Source organism: Ahaetulla prasina, chromosome 4 (genome assembly GCF_028640845.1).
Source record: "Ahaetulla prasina isolate Xishuangbanna chromosome 4, ASM2864084v1, whole genome shotgun sequence".
In the NCBI taxonomy this organism is placed as follows: Eukaryota; Metazoa; Chordata; class Lepidosauria; order Squamata; family Colubridae; genus Ahaetulla; species Ahaetulla prasina.
Genome location: NC_080542.1, coordinates 48,760,349 through 48,782,800, shown reverse-complemented (window position 1 = coordinate 48,782,800; position 22,452 = coordinate 48,760,349). Strand labels below are relative to the sequence as shown.

Below are 22,452 nucleotides of genomic sequence, written 5' to 3'. Positions count from 1 at the left end.
TCTTAGGAAATCTCACAAATCACAGGGATCAGGTGTCTTAGCATAATGATGAGATTCAGGACAATACAATGACCTTGTTTTTTCTCAAAACATTAGGGATTTTTATTATTTTTTTCAAAAAAACAACAACTCAGAGTCAAGAGACTTATTTCTTCTTTTAAAAAGTAATGTTTGCTACTTTTTGTGACTTCAAAGTAGCTTCAAGACAGTAAAAATTGGAAAAATTTACTTTTGGGTGGCTTTCTGAATGATTTAGATTTAGCCCTTCAGCACTTCAACATTTTTCTTTGAGTTTTTCTCCATTTCTCTTCCCTTTCTTTCGTTTCCATGTTTGTCATTGTCCATGTGTCTTGCACCCTTCCTGTCTTTCTGTCATACACACATGCATATCTACCAATTATTGAAGAACAAGTATCAAGGGATGATCTTTGACTTTGTGACTCAGCAAGCTTTTGATATAGTCATCATGATCCTCATTTGTCTTAACATGGTAACAATGATGGTGGAAACAGATGACCAAAGCCAAACCAAGATAAATATCCTTGCTCAAATCAACTTGGTCTTCATTATCATCTTCACATCTGAATGTTTTCTCAAGATGATTGCCCTGAGGCACTACTTTTTCACTAATGGCTGGAACATTTTTGATTTTGTTGTGGTCATTCTCTCCATTGTAGGTAAGAAAAAAATAATAAGCATAACTGATTTGTTTCTAAAATACAATATGTACAATTTGTTTCAATCAACGGTATGTACAATGGAAATAGTAAGGCATGAATAAAGGGATAACTACAATTAACTAAAAGCTATTATGTAACCAACATACTCAAACCCAACTCCTGGAGCAGATCTGTGCATATAAATAATCATGTAATCAAAACCTTTTTCAAAACAATATTAAACATGAAGGCATGCATAAATAAACAATTTAAAATATTTTTTAAAGTGCCTAAAAATGAAGAGAAAATCAAATGATAAAATAGATTTATATTTAATGGCCATGTATAAAGGAAATTGAAATTGAAATTGAAATTGAGCTGACAAATTGTACCAAGTAACAATTGTGATCATTATTGCTAAAATGGTATTCTCACTTTCTCCTTAACAAATCTTGAATGTACTATCAATGGTTGGAGTTTGTGATAAGATATTCCTGTTCTACAAAACAAGCAAAATAATCTTTGAAAATTATTCCAGAGTTTATCTGTTGCTTTCATTACTTGGCAGGGGAGTTTTCCATTCTTTCTCCTACTTCATCCATCCTCTAGAAGATAATCCATTTGATTTCTTACCTAGACACTTCCAGGAATATTGCCAAATCTCCCCAATTGAATCTACATTCTGTTTTTGTCTTTTAAAAAGGGATGTTTTGGATCATTCTTTTTATATCCTGCTACTGTATTTACCATGTCTGTACAACACTCTGAGAGCTATTCCTTACCTTCTCCTAAACAAATGGCAAACTTGACCAAGTAATCATTTTTTCTTGCCTTATCTTCATATTATTGCCTTCATCTAATGCCCAATGCAGAGCTGACCACTTAAAATTATTTTTAGCAATTCTAATTTTAAACAGAGGTGGCATGCGAAAAAAAAGAGCCTTTGGGGGTTTTTAGATAGGGTTTTTTTAAGGGGAGGGAGGGTTAGGGCGGGCGTTGGGGGTAGCCCGTCGGGTGGGGAGCCAGTCCTTGCGCGTGCTCGTGACGGTTTTTTAACGGGTTCGGAGGTTAGGGGGGAAGATTGCGTTCCTGCTGGTGAGGGTGGTCTGATTTGCACGGTAAGTGGGAGGGGCAGATATGGCGGAAGGGGGATCATATCGCCCTAGGGGACGCGCCGATGTTTGCAGGCGATCGCGCCCGATCCTCGCCCTTTTCCTGCTCCCGGATGGTCAAGACCCTCAGAGCCTGGGCCTTCGGCTGATGTTATGCAACGCACGGTCCAGAGTCAATAAGGCCCCTAATATACGATCTTATTCAGGGGCGCCATGGACCTTATAGGCGCATGGAAACCTGGCTGGGCACGGAAGGGGGTGTGCCCCTTGTTGAGATGTGCCCGCCGGGTTTCCGTGCATTCCATCAGCCGAGGGCTCAGGGTAGGGGTGGGGGGGTGGCGGTTGTGATTAGAGAGAGTCTAGAGCCGAGGGAGACCACTGTACCTCAGATTGCCGGGTGTGAATCCCTTTTGTGAGATGGGGCCATAGGTGTCAGATGGGTTTGCTGATCACGTACCTGGCTCCTTGCTGCGTGTCAGCTGCCCTGCCCGAGCTCCTGGAGGTGCTGGCTGGAGTGGCAGTTGAGACCCCCAGACTTTTAGTCATGGGGGATTTTAACTTGCCATCTTCCGGCTCGTCATCAACGGCAGCTCGGGAGTTCATGGCTTCCATGACGGCCTTGGACCTGACCCAAGTAGTTGATGGCCCTACTCACATCGGGGGTGGCACTCTGGACCTGGTTTTTGTCTCTGGTCAGTGGTTGAGAGATCTGGACTTAAAGGAAATAGTCATTGAACCTTTGTCATGGTCAGATCACTCTCTTCTTCGCCTGGACTTTCTGACCGCCATTCACCACCGCAGGGAGACGGAGCCGATACGTTGGTTCCGTCCCAGGCGCCTGATGGACCCGGAGGGGTTCCGGACGGAGCTTGGGCCATTTCCTGACGGTCTGGCTCACGGCTCGGCTGAGGAACTTGTTGCGGCCTGGGAACGGGCCGCGGCGGGGGCCTTAGACCGTGTCGTGCCTTTGCGGCCTCTGACCCGGCGCAGGTCCCAACCGGCTCCTTGGTTCTCCGAGGAGTTGAGAGGGATGAAGCGCCGGAGAAGACGCCTAGAGAGTTCTTGGAGGTCTAGCCGTTCGGAGGCTGATCGGACACTAGTGAAGTCCTATACTAGGGCTTACCTAGTGGCAATGAGGGAAGCGAGGCGTAGCTACGCCTCCTCCCTCATTGCATCGGCAGATAACCGCCCAGCCGCCCTGTTTCGGGTGACTCGCTCCCTCTTACATCAGGGGGAGCGGGATGACCCGTTGCAGGGACGTGCTGAGGAGTTTAACGGTTATCTATACGATAAAATCGTTCAGCTTCGGGAGGGCCTAGACCAAGATTGCAGTGACGTGGGTGAGACGGCTGAGGGTGGTCTTGGGGACATTTTATGGGATGAGTTTGACCCTGTCGCTCCCGAGGACATGGACAGGTTGCTGGGGAGGTTGAATGCCACCACATGTTTACTGGACCCGTGCCCCTCCTGGCTGGTACTGGCCACTCAGGAGGTGACACGAGGCTGGCTCCAGGCTATTACGAGCGCTTCCTTGGTGGAGGGAGTCTTTCCAACCGCCTTGAAAGAGGCGGTGGTGAGACCCCTCCTCAAGAAGCCTTCCCTGGACCCGGCTGTTTTAGGTAATTATCGTCCGGTCTCCAACCTTCCTTCGTGGCGAAGGTTGTAGAAATATGGTGGCATATCAGTTTCCTTGCACCTGGATGAAACTGTCTATCTAGACCCGTTCCAGTCTGGCTTCCGCCCGGTTACAGCACTGAGGCGGCTTTGGTCGCGTTGGTGGATGATCTCTGGAGGGCCAGGGATGAGGATGCTCCTCTGCCCTGGTCCTATTAGACCTCTCAGCGGCTTTTGATACCATCGACCATGGTATCCTGCTGCGCCCGGTTGGAGGGATTGGGAGTGGGAGGCACCGTTTATCGGTGGTTCTCCTCCTATCTCTCCGATCGGTCGCAGACGGTGTTGACAGGGGGCAGAGGTCGGCCCGAGACACCTCACTTGTGGGGTGCCGCGGGGTCGATCCTCTCGCCTTCTGTTCAACATCTATATGAAGCCGCTGGGTGAGATCATCAGTGGCTTCGTGTGAGGTACCAGCTGTACGCTGATGACACCCAGCTGTACTTTTCCACACGGGCCACCCCAGCGAAGCTATCAAGTGTTGTCCCGGTGCTTGGAAGCCGACGGGTCTGGATGGGGAGAAACAGGCTCAGGCTCAATCCCTCCAAGACAGAGTGGCTGTGGATGCCGGCATCTCGGTACAGTCAGCTGAGTCCTCGGGTGACTGTCGGGGCGAGTCATTGGCCCCGATGGAGCAGTGCGCAACCTGGGCGTCCTCCTGGATGAGCGGCTGTCTTTGAAGATCCCTTGAGGGCCGTCTCCAGGAGAGCTTTTTACCAGGTTCGCCTGGTGCGCCAGTTGCGCCCCTTTCTAGACCGGGATGCCCTGTGCACGGTCACTCACGCCCTCGTGACGTCTCGCCTGGATTACTGCAATGCTCTCTACATGGGGCTCCCCTTGAAGGGCATCCGGAGGCTTCAGTTAGTCAGAATGCAGCTGCGCTGGTGATAGAGGAGCCCTCGTGCCTCCGTTGTCACACCTATCCTGCGCAGACTGCACTGGCTGCCTGTGGCCTTCCGGGTGCGCTTCAAGGTTTTGGTGAACATCTTCAAAGCGCTCCATGGCATAGGGCCGGGTTACTTACGGGACCGCCTACTGCTACCGGATACCTCTCACCGGCCCGTGCGCTCTCACAGAGGGACTCCTCAGGGTGCCGCCAGCGAGACAGTGTCATCTGGCGACACCCAGGGAAGGGCCTTCTGTGGGGCTCCCACCCTCTGGAACGAACTCCCCAGGACTTCGCCAACTTCCGGACCTCCGAACCTTCCGTCGCGAGCTTAAAACACATTTATTCATCTGCGCAGGACTGGATTAGTTTTTAAATTCGTGGGTTTTTAAGGGGTTTTAAATGGGTTTTTAATGGGTTTTTAATGGGTTTTATTATTTGCTAAATTTTAATTGTGGCCAAATTGAATAAGTTTTTTAGTGGTATTTTAATAGTATTTATTTTGTAATAGTACTGTTTATTTTATCTGCCTGTAAACCGCCCTGAGTCCTTCGGGAGAAGGGCGGTATAAAAATTTAAATAATAAATAAATAAATAAATAAATAAATAAATAAATAAATAAATAAACCAGAATCACCAAGTGGGAGGTCTTCTTGTCCAACCCCCTGCTTAAGCAGGATACCTATACTATTCTGGATAAAGGATCATCTGATCTCTTCTTAAAACCTCCAGTGATAGAGCACTTACCACTTCTGGAGGCAAGCCATCCCACTGATTCATTGTTCTCACTGCAGGAAATTTATCATCTTTATTGATCTCAGCACTCTTTCTAGTCTCAACATCTTTTTTTTTATTGTGAGGACCAAAACTGGACACAGTATTCCAAATGTGGTCTTACCATTGCGGTACAAAAGCTACCAACACTTCACATAATCTTTATACTGTTCCTTTGTTAATGCAACCTAAGGTTGTATTGGCCTTTTTTGACTGCTGTTGCACATTGCTGGCTCATATTTAATTGGTTGTCCACCAGGTCTCCTAGATCTGTTTTGCAGTTACTGCTGTTCAGCCAGGTACCATCTATTCTATACCAGTGTATTTGGTTTTTCTTGCCTAAATATAAAACCTTATTTTTCTCACCACTGAATAGTATTTCATTGGATAGGGCCCAGTGTTCAATTCTCTCAAGATCCTTCTGGATCTTGAGCCTATCTTCTAAAGTTGGCATGTTGTTGGCAATTCCCCCAAATTTGGTGTTATCTGGCGTTTATGAATTCCTATCCTTTCATTTAATCATGTTGAAGAGTATTGGGCCTAAGACAGAACCTTGAGATACCCCACTGCATACTTCCTTCCATGAGAAATAGTTCCATTAAAAACTACACAATGAGTGTGGTTGATCAGCCACTAACATATCCATCTGGTGGTGATACTGTCTATTCCATATTTTTCTGTCTTACCAAGAGGTAGGCTATGATCTGTTTTATCAAATTCCTGAGTGAAGTCCAAATATACTATGTCCACCTCATTTCACTGGTCCACTAATTTAATCATTTTGTCAAAGAATGCAATAAGTTTTGTCTGACATGACCTGTTTTGAACAAACCCACAATGGCTTCTAATAACAGTTTTGCTTGTTTCTAAATGTTAGCAGATCCATTGCTTATTTTTTCCTGGATCGTTCTTGCTATTGATGTTGGACTGATAGATCTGTAGTTTTCTGGATCCATTTTATTTCCTTTTTGGAAGATTGGAATTACATTCACTCCTTTTCGGTATTCCCCCAGTGCTCTAAGATTCTTGAAAGATTTGGTTCATTTGCCAGCTCCTTCAGAACCCATAATAATCCATCCGGTCCTAATGATTTGAATTCACATTCAAGTGGATAGATGTTGCCATATCATTTTCTTGCCTACAAATCAAATTTTGATTTGTATTCTCAATCTGCCTTTTATAATACTGTTTTTGTTTGGTTGAACTGTTTCTTCTTTTTGTAAAGACAGAAGCAAAGAATGAATTAAACAGTTCTTCTTTCTCCCTGCTGCCTATTATCTTCTTGCCATCTTGTACCAATAGTGAACCAATAGTTTTTCAGTGCGCTGCTTGGATAATCCATGAATGGGTTGTTCAATTAGCTTTAGCTGAGTGCTAAAGCTAAGTTTACTGAGTGCTATTTCTTTAAATTTTTTCTCTGACCCCACCTTCCCTGCTCTTGCCTGTCAGTTTGTTTTCACTCAGTTGTGCTAGCTGAAGTGTTTTTGTTCACTCTGAGAGTTGACGGAGTTACTTTTAGGGCCGAATAGTTTTTTTAAAATTTATTTTTCATTAATTTTTATTTCGTGAATTAAGGGAGCTGTAGAATTGCAAGTTCAATTTTTTTGTTATTATTTTACTGTTGACAGGGCAGCTATGGCTGTGGCTTGCCCTCAGCTGCTGTCAGTCCTCTACTGGTTCCTGGGGCTCTAGGACAATAGGACCTGTCCAGAAAGACAACAGCCTTCAGAGTTTCGTCCCTTTTGAGCAGCTCCGACCAGCATCCATTGATGGATTGCCGCCAGTGGTTGAGCTGGTTGTCCGGTGAGCCGGCAAAGCCACCACCACCTTACAGCTCCCACTTCTTCTAGCGGCTCCGGAGTCACTGCCCAGGTGTACTGTGGCAAACTCTGACGACTTGGAAGCTTTTGTGGTGCTGGGAGAGTGTTTCACTTTCGCGCCTCAGCCCTTGCTGGCCACAGACTGAGGAGAAAGTTTTGTGAGTGTGGCTTGGCGGTGGCGCTTAACGGCTTGACAGCGCCACTATTTTATGTGAATAAAAAGAAGGGGCTTGTCAGCTGTGGTCTGGAAAACAAGAAATTGCTTCCAAAGTAGCGCTGAGGGAGTTGGGGATCCACTCCCACGCTTTTTTTTGCCTGCTGCCAGGATTTGCTGAGGCGCTCGGAGGAGTATTGGTTCGCGCGCCTTTTTCAGCACTGGACAGCTCCCCGCCATTTTAAACTGCACAAGGTTTTTTCCTTTTGCTTTCTGGCATTGGACTTTCTCAGCCCTCAAAATATAATTGTGCCATTTCTCTTGGTTGGCCAAATTAATTGTACATTACCTATATTTAATCACCTTTTGAACAGAGGTGAAACCTGCCTGAACTATTCCTAAGTATTCTGTTCTATTCAATTTCACTGATTGTGTCTGGAAATGGCAGACCCAGCATTGTCACCAGACTCTGCTCAGGCTATTGAGCAGGGTAAAGGCAGTAAAAGTCATAAGTCCCACAAAAAGGGCTCTCAGCCAAATTCAAAGACTGCAACAGGTAGCAGTAAGCCACCTACAGCTCTGACTCACTGGACCTCACACACTGACACAGAGGCCAAAAGGCATCATGATGCTTTGGAAGGCCAAAATTCCAAGGCACAACAACAGGCCCACACTATACCTCCTCAGTCTGTCCCTACAGCCAACTCCATGATGCCAGGGCCCATAATACTGCCTCCCTTTTTTCAGGAAAGTGGACAAAGTCAGGTTTGTACAATGGCTGACATACGTCCCCAACATCAATTTCCATTGATGGGTCCAAGAGGGGAGGTTTTTTCTGTCCCAAGTAGGCCTCAGTCTGCACCATCTAGGGCCTTTCAGGTTCCTCATGCAGCTCCAGAGGTGACATATACTCCTACAGCAGTGGAGCTCCGGGCACAGGAAGGTCAGGGTACAGGATTGACTATTGATTTTCAGGCTATGCTTACAAACGCCTTTGCAAAGGCTATAGCGACAGGCTTTTCTCAAGGCAATAACCTGGCTAATATCCCCATTCCTTTGCAGCAGCCTCAAATTTGGGTGCAAGCTTCAAAGGATATGGAACCAGATTTGCAGTCTCAACTTAGTTCCTTGGAGGATGCAGAATCCTGGGCAGGTGAGGAGGACCAGGCAGAGCCTGAGTTCTCAGAGGATGAGGGGGTAATGCCCAATAAACAAGCCATTACAGGTCTGTTTAGACCTACTGTATTCAAGTCATATGGCAAATATCACAACGAATATAGGCGTTAAGGAAATTCAGTGGAGCAATCCAATACAGATTCTCACCCACATGAGGGGCTTTTTGCTTTACCCACTCCTGACCAGGACTTTATTCCCTGCCCTCAGCTGTTTAATGATGTTATTCTACAGCAATGGAATCGTCAGGGTTCCTTGGCAGCACCCAGTAGTCATGATAGACGACTTTACTGTGCAGTGCCTGATCTAGATAGTCTTTTACAACTACCAACAGTAGATGCACCAGTATTCAGTTTAATTTCTTCCACAGTTCTCTCTAATGATGTTCTGGAACTGTTAAAAACAGAAGATAGGAAGGCAGAGGTTGCCCTTAGAAAGACGCACCAGGCATCAGCCTGGGCTATTAGGGCAGCTACAGCCACGTCTTTCTTTACCCGGGCTTCTTTAATTTTGCTCCATCAGTTGCAGGAGAGACTGCCCTTAGATGATACGAGGGTTTATCAAGATATAAACAAATTGGTGGCTGCTGCGGAATATGCTGCGGATGTTTCATTACATGCGGCAAAATTTGCATCGAGAGCCCTACTTCACGCTGTCTTTTATGGCTCTGCAATTGGGGGTGGATAGCAAAGCAAAATGGAAGCATCAGCGCCTTATAAGGGATCCCTCCTTTTTGGGGACGCATTGGGACCTATCTTAGTTGAAAGAAAGGACAAGAGAAAGGTCTTGCCTTCTTCATATAGGAGACCAGAGTGTAGGTTTACCACATATGCACAGAGGCAGCCCTTTCGGATTGACTCGGAACCAAGTGGGTCCTATTTTCCAAGGCCCTATACCCAGGGATTTGACCGTACTACCGATAGACAGCCTTAGAGGGACAGAGGTAGACATCAACAACAAGGAAGGCAAACCTTTAGGGGAGCTGCTACCAGATCATTTAGAAGGGACAAGTGACTCCCAAGGGGTTCATCCTATTGGCGGTCGTCTTCAACATTTTTATCATCAGTGGGAAAGGTCTACAATGGATGCTTGGGTTCGCCATAAGGGGGGCCTGGGTCTCACTTTAGAATTCCAAGCCAGTCCTCCCACTTGTTATCTGGCCTGTCCAATATCTCGGCATCCACAAAAGTCTTCCCTTATGAAAGCCGAGATACAACACTTGTTAGCCATAAGAGCTATAGAACCAGTTCCAATAGGCCAGGAAAAACAGGGATTTTATTCAATTCTATTCCTAATCCCAAAGAGTTCGGGAGACTGGAGGGGGATTTTAAATCTCAAGCCCCTCAACAAATTTATCCTTTATCGTCAGTTCAAGATGCAATCCCTAAAATCAATCCTGGCTTGCATCTGAGAGGGTGATTTCTTGACTTTAGTGGATTTGAAAGAGGCTTATTTACATGTGCCAATTCATCCTATGCATAGCCAATTCCTATGCTTCGAATATGCGCACTGCCACTTCCAATACCGGGAGATGCCGTTTGGCCTGTCATCGGCCCCCAGGACATTTACCAAGTTGCTGGTGGCAGTTGTAGTCACAGCCCATCTACTCTCTCTACGAGTCCTTTGCTACCTGAATGACATATTAATTTTGTCTTCCACCAAGGACCAAGCCATCAGAGATTAAGAGACTGTCATCCAAATTCTCCAATCCCATGGGTTTTCATTGAACTTCAAAAAGAGTCATCTACAGCCTACCAATCGTATTCTGTTTCTGGGGGTGGTGATAGACTCACTTCAAGGGCAGGTGTACCTGTCTCCAGACCACCAACAAAGTATCAAGGACTTGGTGTTGCAGGTAATTTCCCAGAGGTCAGTTCCCTTGATTCTTTTATCACAGTTACTTGGGAAAATGATCTCATGCATCTCGATAGTGCCTTGGGCACGCAGACACGCGAGACCCCTTCAATGGTTTCTGCTACCATTTCAGAGGACAGGTCGCAGCAACTCCAGAGCCAGGGTACAACTTCCCTCATGAGTATGTCTGTCTTTCCACTGGTGGACATCGGTGGCGATTCAGAAAGGCTGCGTATTCCAGGAACCACAAAGCGTCACAGGAATGATGGATATGAGTCTTTCCAGCTGGGGGGCTCATGTACTTTCCCAAGTAACACAAGGTCAGTGGTCACCAGCAGAACAAAAACACAGTATCAATTTGTTGGAGCTGTGGGCAGTACACCTCAGTCTCGGACAATTTCAATCAATAGTGCAGGACCAGCATGTGCTGATTTTAACGGACAATGTGGCTACAAAAGCCCATATAAATCGAGAGTAGGGGGGAATCGTTCCAAGATTCCCATGGACGAGTCAGAGAAATTGTTAAACTGGGCAGAGAGACACCTGCTCTCCCTCAGAGCAGAGCACATATCTGGCACTTCCAACATTCAGGCAGACTGGCTGAGTTGTTGTCAATTTGATCCATCTGAATGGCGGCTGCATCCCCAAGTTTTCAAGGAACTATCTCTCAAATTTGGTCAGCTGATCGTAGATTTGTTTGCAACACTGGAGAACACACAGCTCCAGCAGTTCTTCTCTCGATTTCTGAGTCCAAGGGCAGAAGGGTAAGACACTCTCTGATTGCCATGGCCACAAGGCCTGCTATATGCATTCCCTCCATTTGCATTCATTCCGAGGGTCATTTGGAGACTGTTAGCGGAACAAGCAGAGGTGCTCCTTGGTTGCTCCATTTTGGCCTCACTGGCCTTGGTTCACCAATCTGAGATCTCTATCCATGTCCCAATGCTGGAGGATTCCTCGGGACAGGATTTCTCTCAGCCAGGGCGTCATACTCCACCCAGACGCCCAATGGCTCCAGTTGACCGTCTGGCATTTGAAAGGATCCTCCTGAGGAAAGATAACCTTTCAGGGAAGGTGATACACACCATCCAGGCATCTAGGCGAGAGTCAACGAGCCGCATTTATAATGCCTCATGGCGTTCTTTTTGCTGCTGGCGTTCAAGGTTTGAATTGATCCTACCTTGGCATCTGTGTCTGAGGTACTGGAATTCCTGCAATCAGGATTGGACAAGGGATTAGCACCAAGTACATTACACAGACAAGTTGCAGCTCTCTCTATGGTCCGGTCTGTGATTCCCACAGAACACTTGCACAACATCCTAGGGTGCAGTAATTTCTCTGGGGAGCTACTAACCTGCCCCCTCCAGTGGTTCAACATTATCCTACCTGGGAGCTCCCCTTGGTTCTTCAAACCCATACAGATTTGCCCTTCAAACCATTGGACTCTACAAACCTCCATTTTCTGACGCTCAAGGTCTCGTTTCTCCTGGCCATTACATCTGCCAGAAGGATATCGGAATTGGCGGCGTTATCCATTCGAGGGGACCTCTGCATATTTCATTCAGACAGAGTGGTACTGTGGTTGGATCCCGCCTTTCTGCCTAAGGTTAATTCTTATTTTCACCATGCCCAGGAGCTCATTTTGCCAGATTTTTGTCCAGGTCCATCCCATCCGCTGGAAGAAAAATGGCATACCTTGGATGTTAGGAGGGCTCTCAGTACCTACATTAAATGTACTGCATCATTTTGACAGACTGAGGTTCTCTTAGTGTCCTTTCATCCTTCGTCGATGGGCAGGAAATTCTCATCTTCAACAGTGGGACGTTGGTTGAAGGCCTACATCGCAAAAGCATATGAGCTCCGGGCCAAGCCTTTGCCTAGATAACTCTTCGTGCATTCAACTCGAAGTGCAGCAACGACAGCAGCTTGGTCAACACAAGCTTCCATAGAGGACATTTGTAGGGCGGCCACTTGATCATTCTTGTCGCCGTTTATACGGTATTACAAACTGGACACTTATGCCTCGGCTGAGGCGTCATTTGGTAGATGGGTATTGCAGACTGTATATTCCATGTGGGGCCCAGAGGTCGGTCAGCCTCCTGCCCATCAGGAGTAAGCTTGGGTATATCCCATCCATGGATTATCCAAGCAGTGCACTGGAAAAGGGACATTGTCTTGTCTGAATGTCCATTTTTTGGGCACTGCGAGGATAATTCAGCCCACCCACTAGGCTTCCTGTTTCAGGGCCCAGGGTGGTCTTTATTACATTCTTACAAGTTTAGTGACCTACGCCTTCGTGAAACAAACTGACAGGCAAGAGCAGGGAAGGCGGGGCCAGAGAAAAAAATTTAAAGACACAGCACTCAGTATCTAGCTAAAGCTAAGTGAACAACCCATCCATGGATTATCCTCGCAGCACCCAGAAAATGGAAGTTCAGACAAGACAACGTCCGTTTCCTTGAGTTTTTCTTGTTTTTTACATGTTGAAAGAAACTTTTTAATTATATTTTTAAACATTTGTTAGAAGGCTTACTTAATTCTGGGCCTTAGTTTTCCTGACTTCATCTTTGCAGATATAGACAGATGGATGATAGAGAGATGATAGATGATAGGTAGGTAGGTAGGTAGGTAGGTAGGTAGGTAGGTAGGTAGGTAGATAGATAGATAGATAGATAGATAGATAGATAGATAGATAGATAGATAGATAGATAGATAGATAGATAGATTCTGCCCAGTGTATATTGCTAATTCTGCCACTTTATAGGATTTTCAGCCAAGGACTTTCATACTTTTTACTATTTATTTCATTGAGGGGGAGCTGCGCTATTTTTCCTATTCCATTCTGGTTTTGAGAGCAATGATGCCCCCCCCAAAAAAAATTGAGCTGGACTCCTTGGACTTCTGCTATCAGCACCACCATTCTCTGGCAGCACTGGCTGACCTCCTTAGCATTACCTCCTGCTTCATTCCATGACCATCTTTAACAGGCCTTAATCTTTAACCAGGATATTTTTTTAAGACAGATTTATTGGTATTCTAGAAGAAGGCTAGATCTGATTTCAGAAATAGCTCAACTGACGTGTCACAGGCATAGAGGAGGAGGAATGGGATGATCACAGCAGTTAGATTGACATAGATGGATGGGTGTGGCCAGTTGGATGCAGAAGACTGAGCATGACTGACTCGGTGCTGCTGACTCAGCACTGCCAACCTGGCACAGACAAGTGGCAGGGACAAGTGGGCATGGCCAAGTAGATGTGGCTGAGTGGGCATAGATGGGTGGGCAAGGCTGGATTGGCATAGAACAAATCACAGCAAGATGTGGGGACAACAGCAGCTCTTCGAACAGCAGCTCTTCGCTTCCCCAAACTGCTGCAGCCAAGCATGAGCATGCGTGTGCATGCACACACATAAATCACATCCTCAGTTTGGGAACTTTTGTATTCATCTGTGCTTGGAAGCTGCCAGTCGTGCCTGGGCTTGGGGAGAAGGGCCTGTCTTTTGGCATGCTGGGTGTTCATTGTTCCCAGGCTTGAGGAGAAGGACCTGTCCTTTGGCATGCTGGGTGCTCACATGTGCATGTGCACATGCACACAGACACACACACATCATTCCAAGCTTGGGGACTTGCCTCATTCTGGCATCACAAGTTGGCAGTAAGATGCAGATCATGGACCAGCAGGGAGTAGCGTAGAGCCATTACAGGATACTTAAAGTCTGGAGAAAGTTTGCAAAGGGAAGTACTGCAAAAGGAACATTAACAAGAAAAATGAACAATAGAGTCCCTTTGTTGTTGTTAGTTGCAAAGTCGTGTCCGACCCATCGCAACCCCATGGACAACGTTCCTCCAGGCCTTCCTGTCCTCTACCATCCTCTGGAGTTCATTTAAGCCTACTGCTTTAGTGACTCCATCCAGCCACCTCATTCTCTGTCGTCCCCTTCTTCTTTTGCCCGTAAACTTTCTCAGCATTGGGTTTTTCTCCAGTGAGTCCTTCCTTCTCATTAGGTGGCCAAAGTGTTTGAGTTTCATCTTCAGGATCTGGCCTTCTAAAGAGCAGTCAGGGTTAATATCCTCTAGGACTGACCGGTTTGATCGCCTTGTAGTCCAAGGGACTTGCAGGAGTCCCTAAGTGTCTTCTTTTGCAGAATTGAAAATTTGTGTTCCAAAAGGGAGCCTCCAGCTTGCTAATCAAGGTGGGGAAGTGCAACAGTTTATAAGTCCCCAAACTTCAAATGGGATGCATGTGCGCACATGAGCACCCAGCACACTAATGGGGAGATCTTTTTCTCCAAGCATGGACATGATCGGCAATTTCCCAATATGGATGTGGATAAAAGTCCCCAAATGGAGAATGGAGTTTTTGTGTGTGTTTGTGTGTGCATGCTTGGCTGCCAGCAGTTCTGGGAGTTGAGGAACTGGTGAGGTGCTGAGTTATCCCCAAATCCAGTTACTTTGTAGGACTTGTTCTGTGCTAATCCAGCCACATTCAGCCATCTAATATAACTATAATGCAACATCAATTGCACATTATTCTAATTTGTGTTTTTGTATTGATAATTTGATTCCTAAAAATTTATTTTCTTATCATATGTTGTTAGTTTTTGTGATAACATGCGTAGTCCTCACTTAGCAGCAGTAATTGGGACCAGAATTTCCCTTGCCAAGCAATGTGGACAGAAACCACAATGACTAGTGATTATACCCCTTGCCATCGTTAAGCAAATCCCATAAGGTCATTAAGCGTGACGTCACATGGTCACTATTTGGGACTCCCTGCCGGCTTCCCCAGAACTTTTCTCGTAGGAAGCCAGCAGGTTTCAATTACATGATCATGTGACTGTGGGTGCTTCAATATCATGATTGCAAGCCAGTTACCAAGAACCCGGATCGTGACTGCAGGATGCAACCATTGGCACAATGGGCTGCAACTACTGAAGTACAAAGACCCATCATAAGTGCCACTTATTCAACACAGTTGTAAATTTGAACAGTCACTGACTGAGTGGTTGTTAGGAAGGAGGAATCACCTTTAAAATATTTATTATCTTGCTTGTTTCTTCTTTATAAATATTCTATATCTATGTAAGAAAGTTCTTGCCACAATTCACCTTGTTTCATACTCATGAACATATTTTTTTTCCCAAATTATCAAATGTTTCTTTACATCCAAAAATATCATGGCCCTTTTCTTACCTTTCTGGATTAATTATCAATAGCATTCAAAATATATCTGATATTATCTCTTTAATATCACTTCAAAACAAATCCAGCTTGATTTAGATATATCACTTCAGTTAAAGGCCATTTTCTCTCTTTGCAATTATTGCTATAAAAGGTCTATAATCTATATTGTGTAATTAAATATAACAACACATAAAACTCTATATAACTAAAGATAACTTCCGTAATTTCCCTCTTTATAAATCGAAGAAATTAAAGTTTTTTTTCAGGAACAAGGCATTGCTTGACATTGTCAAATTTCATTCATTTCCTGAATTAATGATTTAATCAATATTTTCTGGAAGATCTTGTAGTGCACTTCCAAAAATCTGTTTGATCCTGAAGAGTTTTCCAATTCCATTTTTTAATTATGTTTTTGTTTCCTCCTTACTAATTGGCTCATTAAAAGTTTCCTTTTGTTGTTGAATCCATTTTATAAGTTGTATTGTCTAAATCAGGGGTCTCCAACCTTGGCAACTTTAAGACTTATGGACTTCAACTCCCAGAATTCCTCAGACAGCTTTGCTGGCTAAGGAATTCCGGGAGTTGAAGTCCACAAGTCTTAAAGTTGCCAAGGTTGGAGACCCCTGGTCTAAATACTCTTCAATCTGTTTTAATATGTGTTTGCTATATAATAATTTAATATGATTCCATGTCATTTTCTTTCACATTTTCTGCACCTTTTTGTATCTTTTCTGCATCTAAAATATTTCACAAATATTTAGAAGCCACTCTTATTTTTAGGTGACCTGTTTTTGTTTCGGATTGGTAGTCTCTCAATAGTTGAATTTGATATTATGGGGAATTTTGTATGTACAATGTTTATGTGATTACAATGAATTATTAATAACGATTTTTGAAAATTGGTGTGGTGTTTTGTTATATTCTGAGAAAAATGTTTTCCTGTCTTTTAGGACTTGTCCTCTCGGATATTATCGAAAAGTACTTTGTATCACCTACTCTCTTCAGGGTCATCCGATTGGCTAGAATTGGGCGTGTTCTTCGGTTGATCAGGGGAGCAAAAGGCATCCGAACTCTGCTCTTTGCCTTGATGATGTCTCTGCCAGCATTATTCAATATCGGCCTCCTCCTATTTCTGGTTATGTTCATTTATTCCATTTTTGGAATGTCAAACTTTGCTTATGTAAAGAAGGAATCTGGCATTGATGACATTTTCAACTTTGAGACGTTTGGTAACAGCATCATCTGTCTTTTTGAGATCACCACATCAGCTGGTTGGGATGGCTTATTGAACCCCATCTTGAACAGTAGTCCCCCAGATTGTGATCCTCATCTGGAGAACCCTGGCAGTCATGTGAAAGGTGACTGTGGCAATCCTTCTATAGGCATCTGCTTTTTTTGCAGTTATATCATTGTCTCTTTCTTGATTGTAGTTAACATGTACATTGCCATCATTTTGGAGAATTTTAATGTAGCCACAGAGGAGAGCAGTGAGCCTCTCTGTGAAGATGATTTTGAAATGTTCTATGAAACATGGGAGAAGTTTGACCCTGATGCCACACAATTTATTGCATACAGCACACTTTCTGATTTTGTGGATACCCTGCAAGAGCCACTGCGAATTGCTAAACCCAATAAAATCAAACTGATCACTATGGACTTGCCTATGGTTCCTGGAGATAAAATACATTGCTTGGACATTCTCTTTGCCCTGACAAAAGAAGTTTTGGGAGACTCTGGAGAAATGGATGCCCTAAAGGAATCTATGGAGGAGAAATTTATGGCTGCAAATCCCTCCAAAGTATCTTACGAGCCCATTACCACAACACTAAAACGAAAACAGGAGGAGGTCTGTGCCATCAAAATCCAAAGAGCATTCCGCCGATATTTATTAAAACGGTCAGTGAAACAGGCCTCATATCTGTACAGGCAGAGTCAAGATATGGATGCACCGAAAGAAAATGCCCCAGAGAAAGAAGGAATGATTGCGGACAAAATGAATGCAATGTATGGCTCACAAGCAGAAGTGGAAAAGTCCCCAGAAACATCTCCACCTCTTGTACTTGAACCAATAAGCAGCCCCGAGATTAAGAAGGATTCTGGTGAAATGAAAGAGCAGGACGATAATGGCAAGAAGGGAGATGACTCTGGAAAAACTAAAAAGAGTGAGAATGCCAAACATGGTGTAAAAGAGTCATCTGTATAATGAACACATATATAGACAACAAATGTTGGTGTATGGTTCCAAATGACCTTTTTCACAAAATTATTTTGGCATCTTTTATTTTAGTACATAAACAAAGTTCTTTTGCCAGATTTCAGGTACTTCAATGTTGAAAGCAGAACCCGGTCTGATTTCCGGCTTGTTTGCTTGTTTTTAAAATTCACTACAAATTGCAAAGTGTTTCCCACCCCCCTTTTTTTTTCTCATAATGTAAATGTGAATTATCTCCTCTTCTGGTGAAAATACATCCTCAGTTTCAAGTTAGTTCTTATGTTCCATAGAATGCTCCAGAATCAATTTTGATTATTATAAGTACTGAATCATATTGAATGAGTTGAGAATCAACTCTTTATTAGTAGAATGATTAAACAGTGCTAGAAAAAAAGGGGAAAAGAAAGAAGTCTTTAATTCACTATAATCAGGTTTAAGCTTTGAATGAAAACAGATCATTTATGTAGAATTTCACCAGAATCTCTTAAGCTTCATGTGCTAAAAAATGTGCCAAGAATAGCTGTTATTTAGTTATTGCTCTGATCAATTATGCAATTTTTCAGAAGGCTGAATATTTTACTAATTTATTCTGCTAATGCTGGGGAAATTTCATTGGGTATGAAAGCCTTCAATTGAATTCCTGAACAATATATGTATGGTATGTTTGTATATATATATATATATATATGTACGTATGTATGTATGTACAGTATATGGCTTCTGAGAATTCATTTACTTGTATTCTTTCACTTCTTTTTCAGCCATAAGAACTAGAAATATGCTTGCTTTTTCAGTCAGAACTGAAGTTTCCAGTTGGCTGAAATTAATGCCCATTGCCAAATTCTGCCTATATGCAGAAACTTGATATGATTGTGGAAAGCCTGAGCTTAGTGATTAGTACTTCTTAAATCCAGTTTGAAATGGTTGAAAAATACTCATCTTTAGCAATTTCCTCTCTTCTTTGTATGTCTTTCTTGAAGATGCTAGCAGTGAAAGTTAGGATCTCTACTTGTCCTCAGACATTAACAACTAGTGAGGGTCTCTGACTTCTTTAAAAATAATAATATTAATAGACATAAATTTTGGGCTTAGGATTCTTTCCAGCATGTGTGGGTGCAAAATGAATGGCATTGACTAATAGTTGAGATAACAGCACAATTTAGGAACACAAAACTGCAATGTCTTAAATATGATTCAATTTTTTATTTAAATAATTTGAGCAGGCTTAAAAAAGATTTTTGTTAGAAGTGGCTGAAAGTCCAATTAAGTCTTAATTAGACACTGCCAAGATCGTTTGTTTCTTTTCAACAACAACAAAAAAAAATCAAAGGTGATGTGCTAATCTGTTCTCATCTGTCAACTTCATAATTTTTCTAATTCTCAAGTCCACAGATAATCTTGGAATGTAAGCTGCATTTTTTATTATCAATCCACTTTTTTCTTCTTTAAAGAGTTCTGCTTTAGAATGCGGCATGCATTACATTCTGAGTCCAAAGTACAATTTGCATCAGTTTGCATCTTCCCCTTCTCTCCTCCATTAACTAGTCAGGAGGAGCAGATTTTCCATGCACAGAGAGGAAAGGGTGATCCGGAGGAAAAGATACATTTTCCGGGAGATAATTTGTTGCCCAAAAGTTGAACAGGGAGGAAATCTGGTAGCTAGATATGCCATCAAAAATTTCCCAATACATTCTGCTGAGAATATCTGTATCTGTTAAGCATAATAGTGCAGTATTGTGAATGTTTTATTCATTTTTAAAGCATTTACACAAGAAGAGTTTCTCAGCAGTTTGTATCAGCTTAAAAAAAAAAACAGGAGAGAGATTATTCCTTAACTTTATTCTCCTACCTGTCCCTTAATCAGACAGGATTCCTTTTTACTTATCCCATTATTCAAAGTCTGCCTTAATGGCAGCCACTGCTGCCTTCTGTTGGTAGCAGAATATTGATCCCAGTTCTACGTATTCTCTAGGATTTATGTGAATGTAATCAAACTTAATGGGTGTATGTTAGAAATCAACAATTAAATTAGCCATAATGTCATTACCTATAAATAAGTAACCTGTAGTACATCCAAATGGAAAATCGTAGTGGTCGCAAAATCTCTGCTACAGATATATGTACTATGAAAATAATAAAGATGTAAATAAAGAAAATAAAGCTGTATCTTTAGATGTATCTTGGCTGTGTCTTAAGTCTGCTGTTGTTCACCCTGTTGACCATGACTGTTGTGCAAGGTTTGCTTCAAGCCATATTATGAAGTATGCAGATGATACAACAGTATTGGTCTTATTCTGGAAGACAGTGAGGATGCTTACCAGGATGAGGTAAAAGGTTTGATCAACTGGTGAAATAAAAACAACCTGGTTTTAGATGTAGGAAAAGCAAAAGAGATCATTGCTGATTTCAGAAAAGGCAGGCTCAGCCATACATCTCTGTGTACAAAAGAGTCAACTATGGAGAGTGTTAATAGTATTAAGTTTCTGAGTGTGCAGCTGACAAGGAGGTTATTTAGTCTCTCAACAGTGAAACACTGGTGAAGCAGGCATAGAAGCACCTGCATTTTTTGGGTTATATGAGAAAAGCACATCTTCCTTACCATATCCTTACCACTTTCTATAGAGGGACAATTGAAAGCATCCTTTCATATTGTATTACTGCGTGGTTTGAAAGCATTACTCTTTCAGATATGAAGGTTCTGCAGAAAGGGATGATGTTAAATTCGGGCAATAACGAGGCAGGAGACCAGGATAGTGGCAACAGCTCTTTACTATATGGTGAACCCAGCAACTCGGGCTGGGAAAAACCTCTCCTTAAATACAGTTTAGCCGGAGGCTTCAACCAATCAGCAACGTGCTTTTTTCCCGCCAAAACATTTAAAGATACATTACACTCCTTCCCTCCCAGAAAACACTTTACCATTATTTACATGAGATTTACATATTACTTTTCAACGTAATCACGCAAGTAGACTGGGCGTCTCCTGACTCTTTCGGACCTGCGCAATTCATTCTCTGGGAGTGAGTCGAGCTGACCGGAGGGACTGTCTGTTCCTCTCAGCTCCTCCTCTAGGCCATCCGGCCCTGGATTATTTGCAGAGTCGTCCCTGCTGTTTTCTGACTGAACCTGTTGGCGTCGCTGGACCTCCTGGAATTCAGATAAGTCCCGCGTTTGCCCCGGGTTTGAGTCAGCTGTGGATTCAAACATTGAATAGTCAGGGCCTGTTTCATCTAATTTGGATTGTTCGGTTATGCGTTTTCTTATTTGGTCTATGTGGCGCTTCCATACCCGGCCATCCTTTATCTCCACTAAATATGATTTGGGACCTGTTATTTCTAGGATTTTTCCTGCTAACCAGGTCGGGCCTTCGCTATAGTTGTATGCCCACACTCGGTCGCCTATTGCCATCCCTCTTGTTTTATCGAGTGCCCCCTTGTAACCGTCTGGTGTGTAGTTCGGGTTTAAACGGTCTAGTGGGCACCTGAGCTTCCGACCCATTAATAACTCTGCTGGGCTTCTGCCAGTTGTGACACAGGGGGTTCTGTGTTGGACGGCCAGGAAGGTATCGATTTTTGTTTGCCAGTCGCCTGGCTTGATTCTGGACAATGCCTCTTTTGCGCTCCGGACGGAACGTTCTGCAAGGCCATTCGTCGCAGGGTGAAAAGGCGCCGAGAGGACATGCCGGATGCCCTCTTCTGCCAAGTACCCCTCAAACTGGGTTGCCGTGAATTGCGGGCCGTTATCGGATACTAGCGTGTTGGGCAACCCATGGGTTACAAATAGGTGCCGTAGGACTGAGATCACCGCCTCGGCTGTCATGGATCTTATGAGAATGATTTCCAGCCATTTGGAGTAGGCATCGACTACCATCAGAAAGGTTTGGCCGTGGAAGGGGCCGGCAAAATCGATGTGGATCCTAGACCAGGGCCGATGGGGTGTCTCCCATTTCCCGATCGGGGCTGTTGGGGGGAGCGGTCTGGGCTGCTGGGAGGCCTGGCATTTCCCTACCCTCTCAGCAATTTCCGAGTCCATTAAGGGCCACCACACATAGCTTCTCGCTAGACCCTTCATCCTCACGATCCCTGGGTGACCTTCGTGAAGGAGATCCAACACCCTTTTCCTCAATCTCTCTGGGATCACCACTCGATCCCCCCATAGCAGGCACCCCCCTTGAGCCGAAAGTTCCCCTCGTTTTTTACAAACTCTTTAAACGCCGCCCGCAGCGGCCACCCTCTTTGTACCCAACCAAGTACAGTTCGTATTGTAATGTCCTTATACGAAGCCCGAGCCACCTCTTTGGATGTGACTGGGCCAGAGTCCAAAGAGTCAATTAGCAGAACTGGTATTCCTGGAGTGGGGTCTTCAATAGTCTCTGGTAACGGGCATCTGCTCAGTGCGTCTGCGTGCCCTAAATCCTTTCCTGGCCGGTGTAGCAATTTGTAAGAATACGCTGCCAGGAAGATAGTCCATCGGGTCAGTCTTGGCGAAAGTGCCACGGGCGTTGGGCGGTCGCCTGCCAGCAGACCTAGCAAAGGTCTATGGTCCGTGATGATTTCAAAATCACGACCAAATACATACTCATGGAATTTCTTTACCCCTGCGACTATAGCCAAGGCTTCCTTATCAAGCTGGCTATAATTCCTCTCAGTTGATGACATGGTTCGGGAGTAGTATGCAATGGGGGCTTCCGTGCCATTAGGTAACCTGTGGCTAAGCACAGCCCCCACCCCATAGGGAGATGCATTGCAGCTTAACACTAGAGGTAGTGTGCCATTGTACTGGATAAGGAGGCTATCACTCGTTAGGAAATTTTTTACCCCCTCGAATGCCCTAGCTTCCGCCTTTCCCCAAGACCATGCAGCCGTCTTAGCTAATAATTTATGCAGCGGCTCTGCTACTGTTGCCTTATTCCTTAAGAATACTGCGTAGAAGTTGACCAGACCCAAGAA

At 44.1% G+C, this 22,452-nt stretch overlaps 1 protein-coding gene across 10 annotated transcripts in view; it reads left to right on the top strand.

Moving 5' to 3' along the window:
• SCN4A (sodium voltage-gated channel alpha subunit 4) overlaps positions 1 to 19,681 on the top strand; it is a 146,083-nt gene extending 126,402 nt beyond the window's left edge. For 9 of the 10 annotated variants that reach the window (XM_058184081.1, XM_058184084.1, XM_058184080.1 and 6 more), the window contains 2 exons: positions 407 to 677; positions 16,242 to 19,681. In XM_058184081.1, the coding sequence (XP_058040064.1) occupies positions 407 to 677; positions 16,242 to 17,494 (1,524 nt within the window). In that variant the 3' untranslated portion in view covers positions 17,495 to 19,681. Of the gene's footprint in view, positions 1 to 406; positions 678 to 16,241 lie in introns of those variants that run through there. The other variant, XM_058184088.1, reaches the window with a different exon arrangement.
• Positions 19,682 to 22,452: the final 2,771 nt, after the last annotated feature.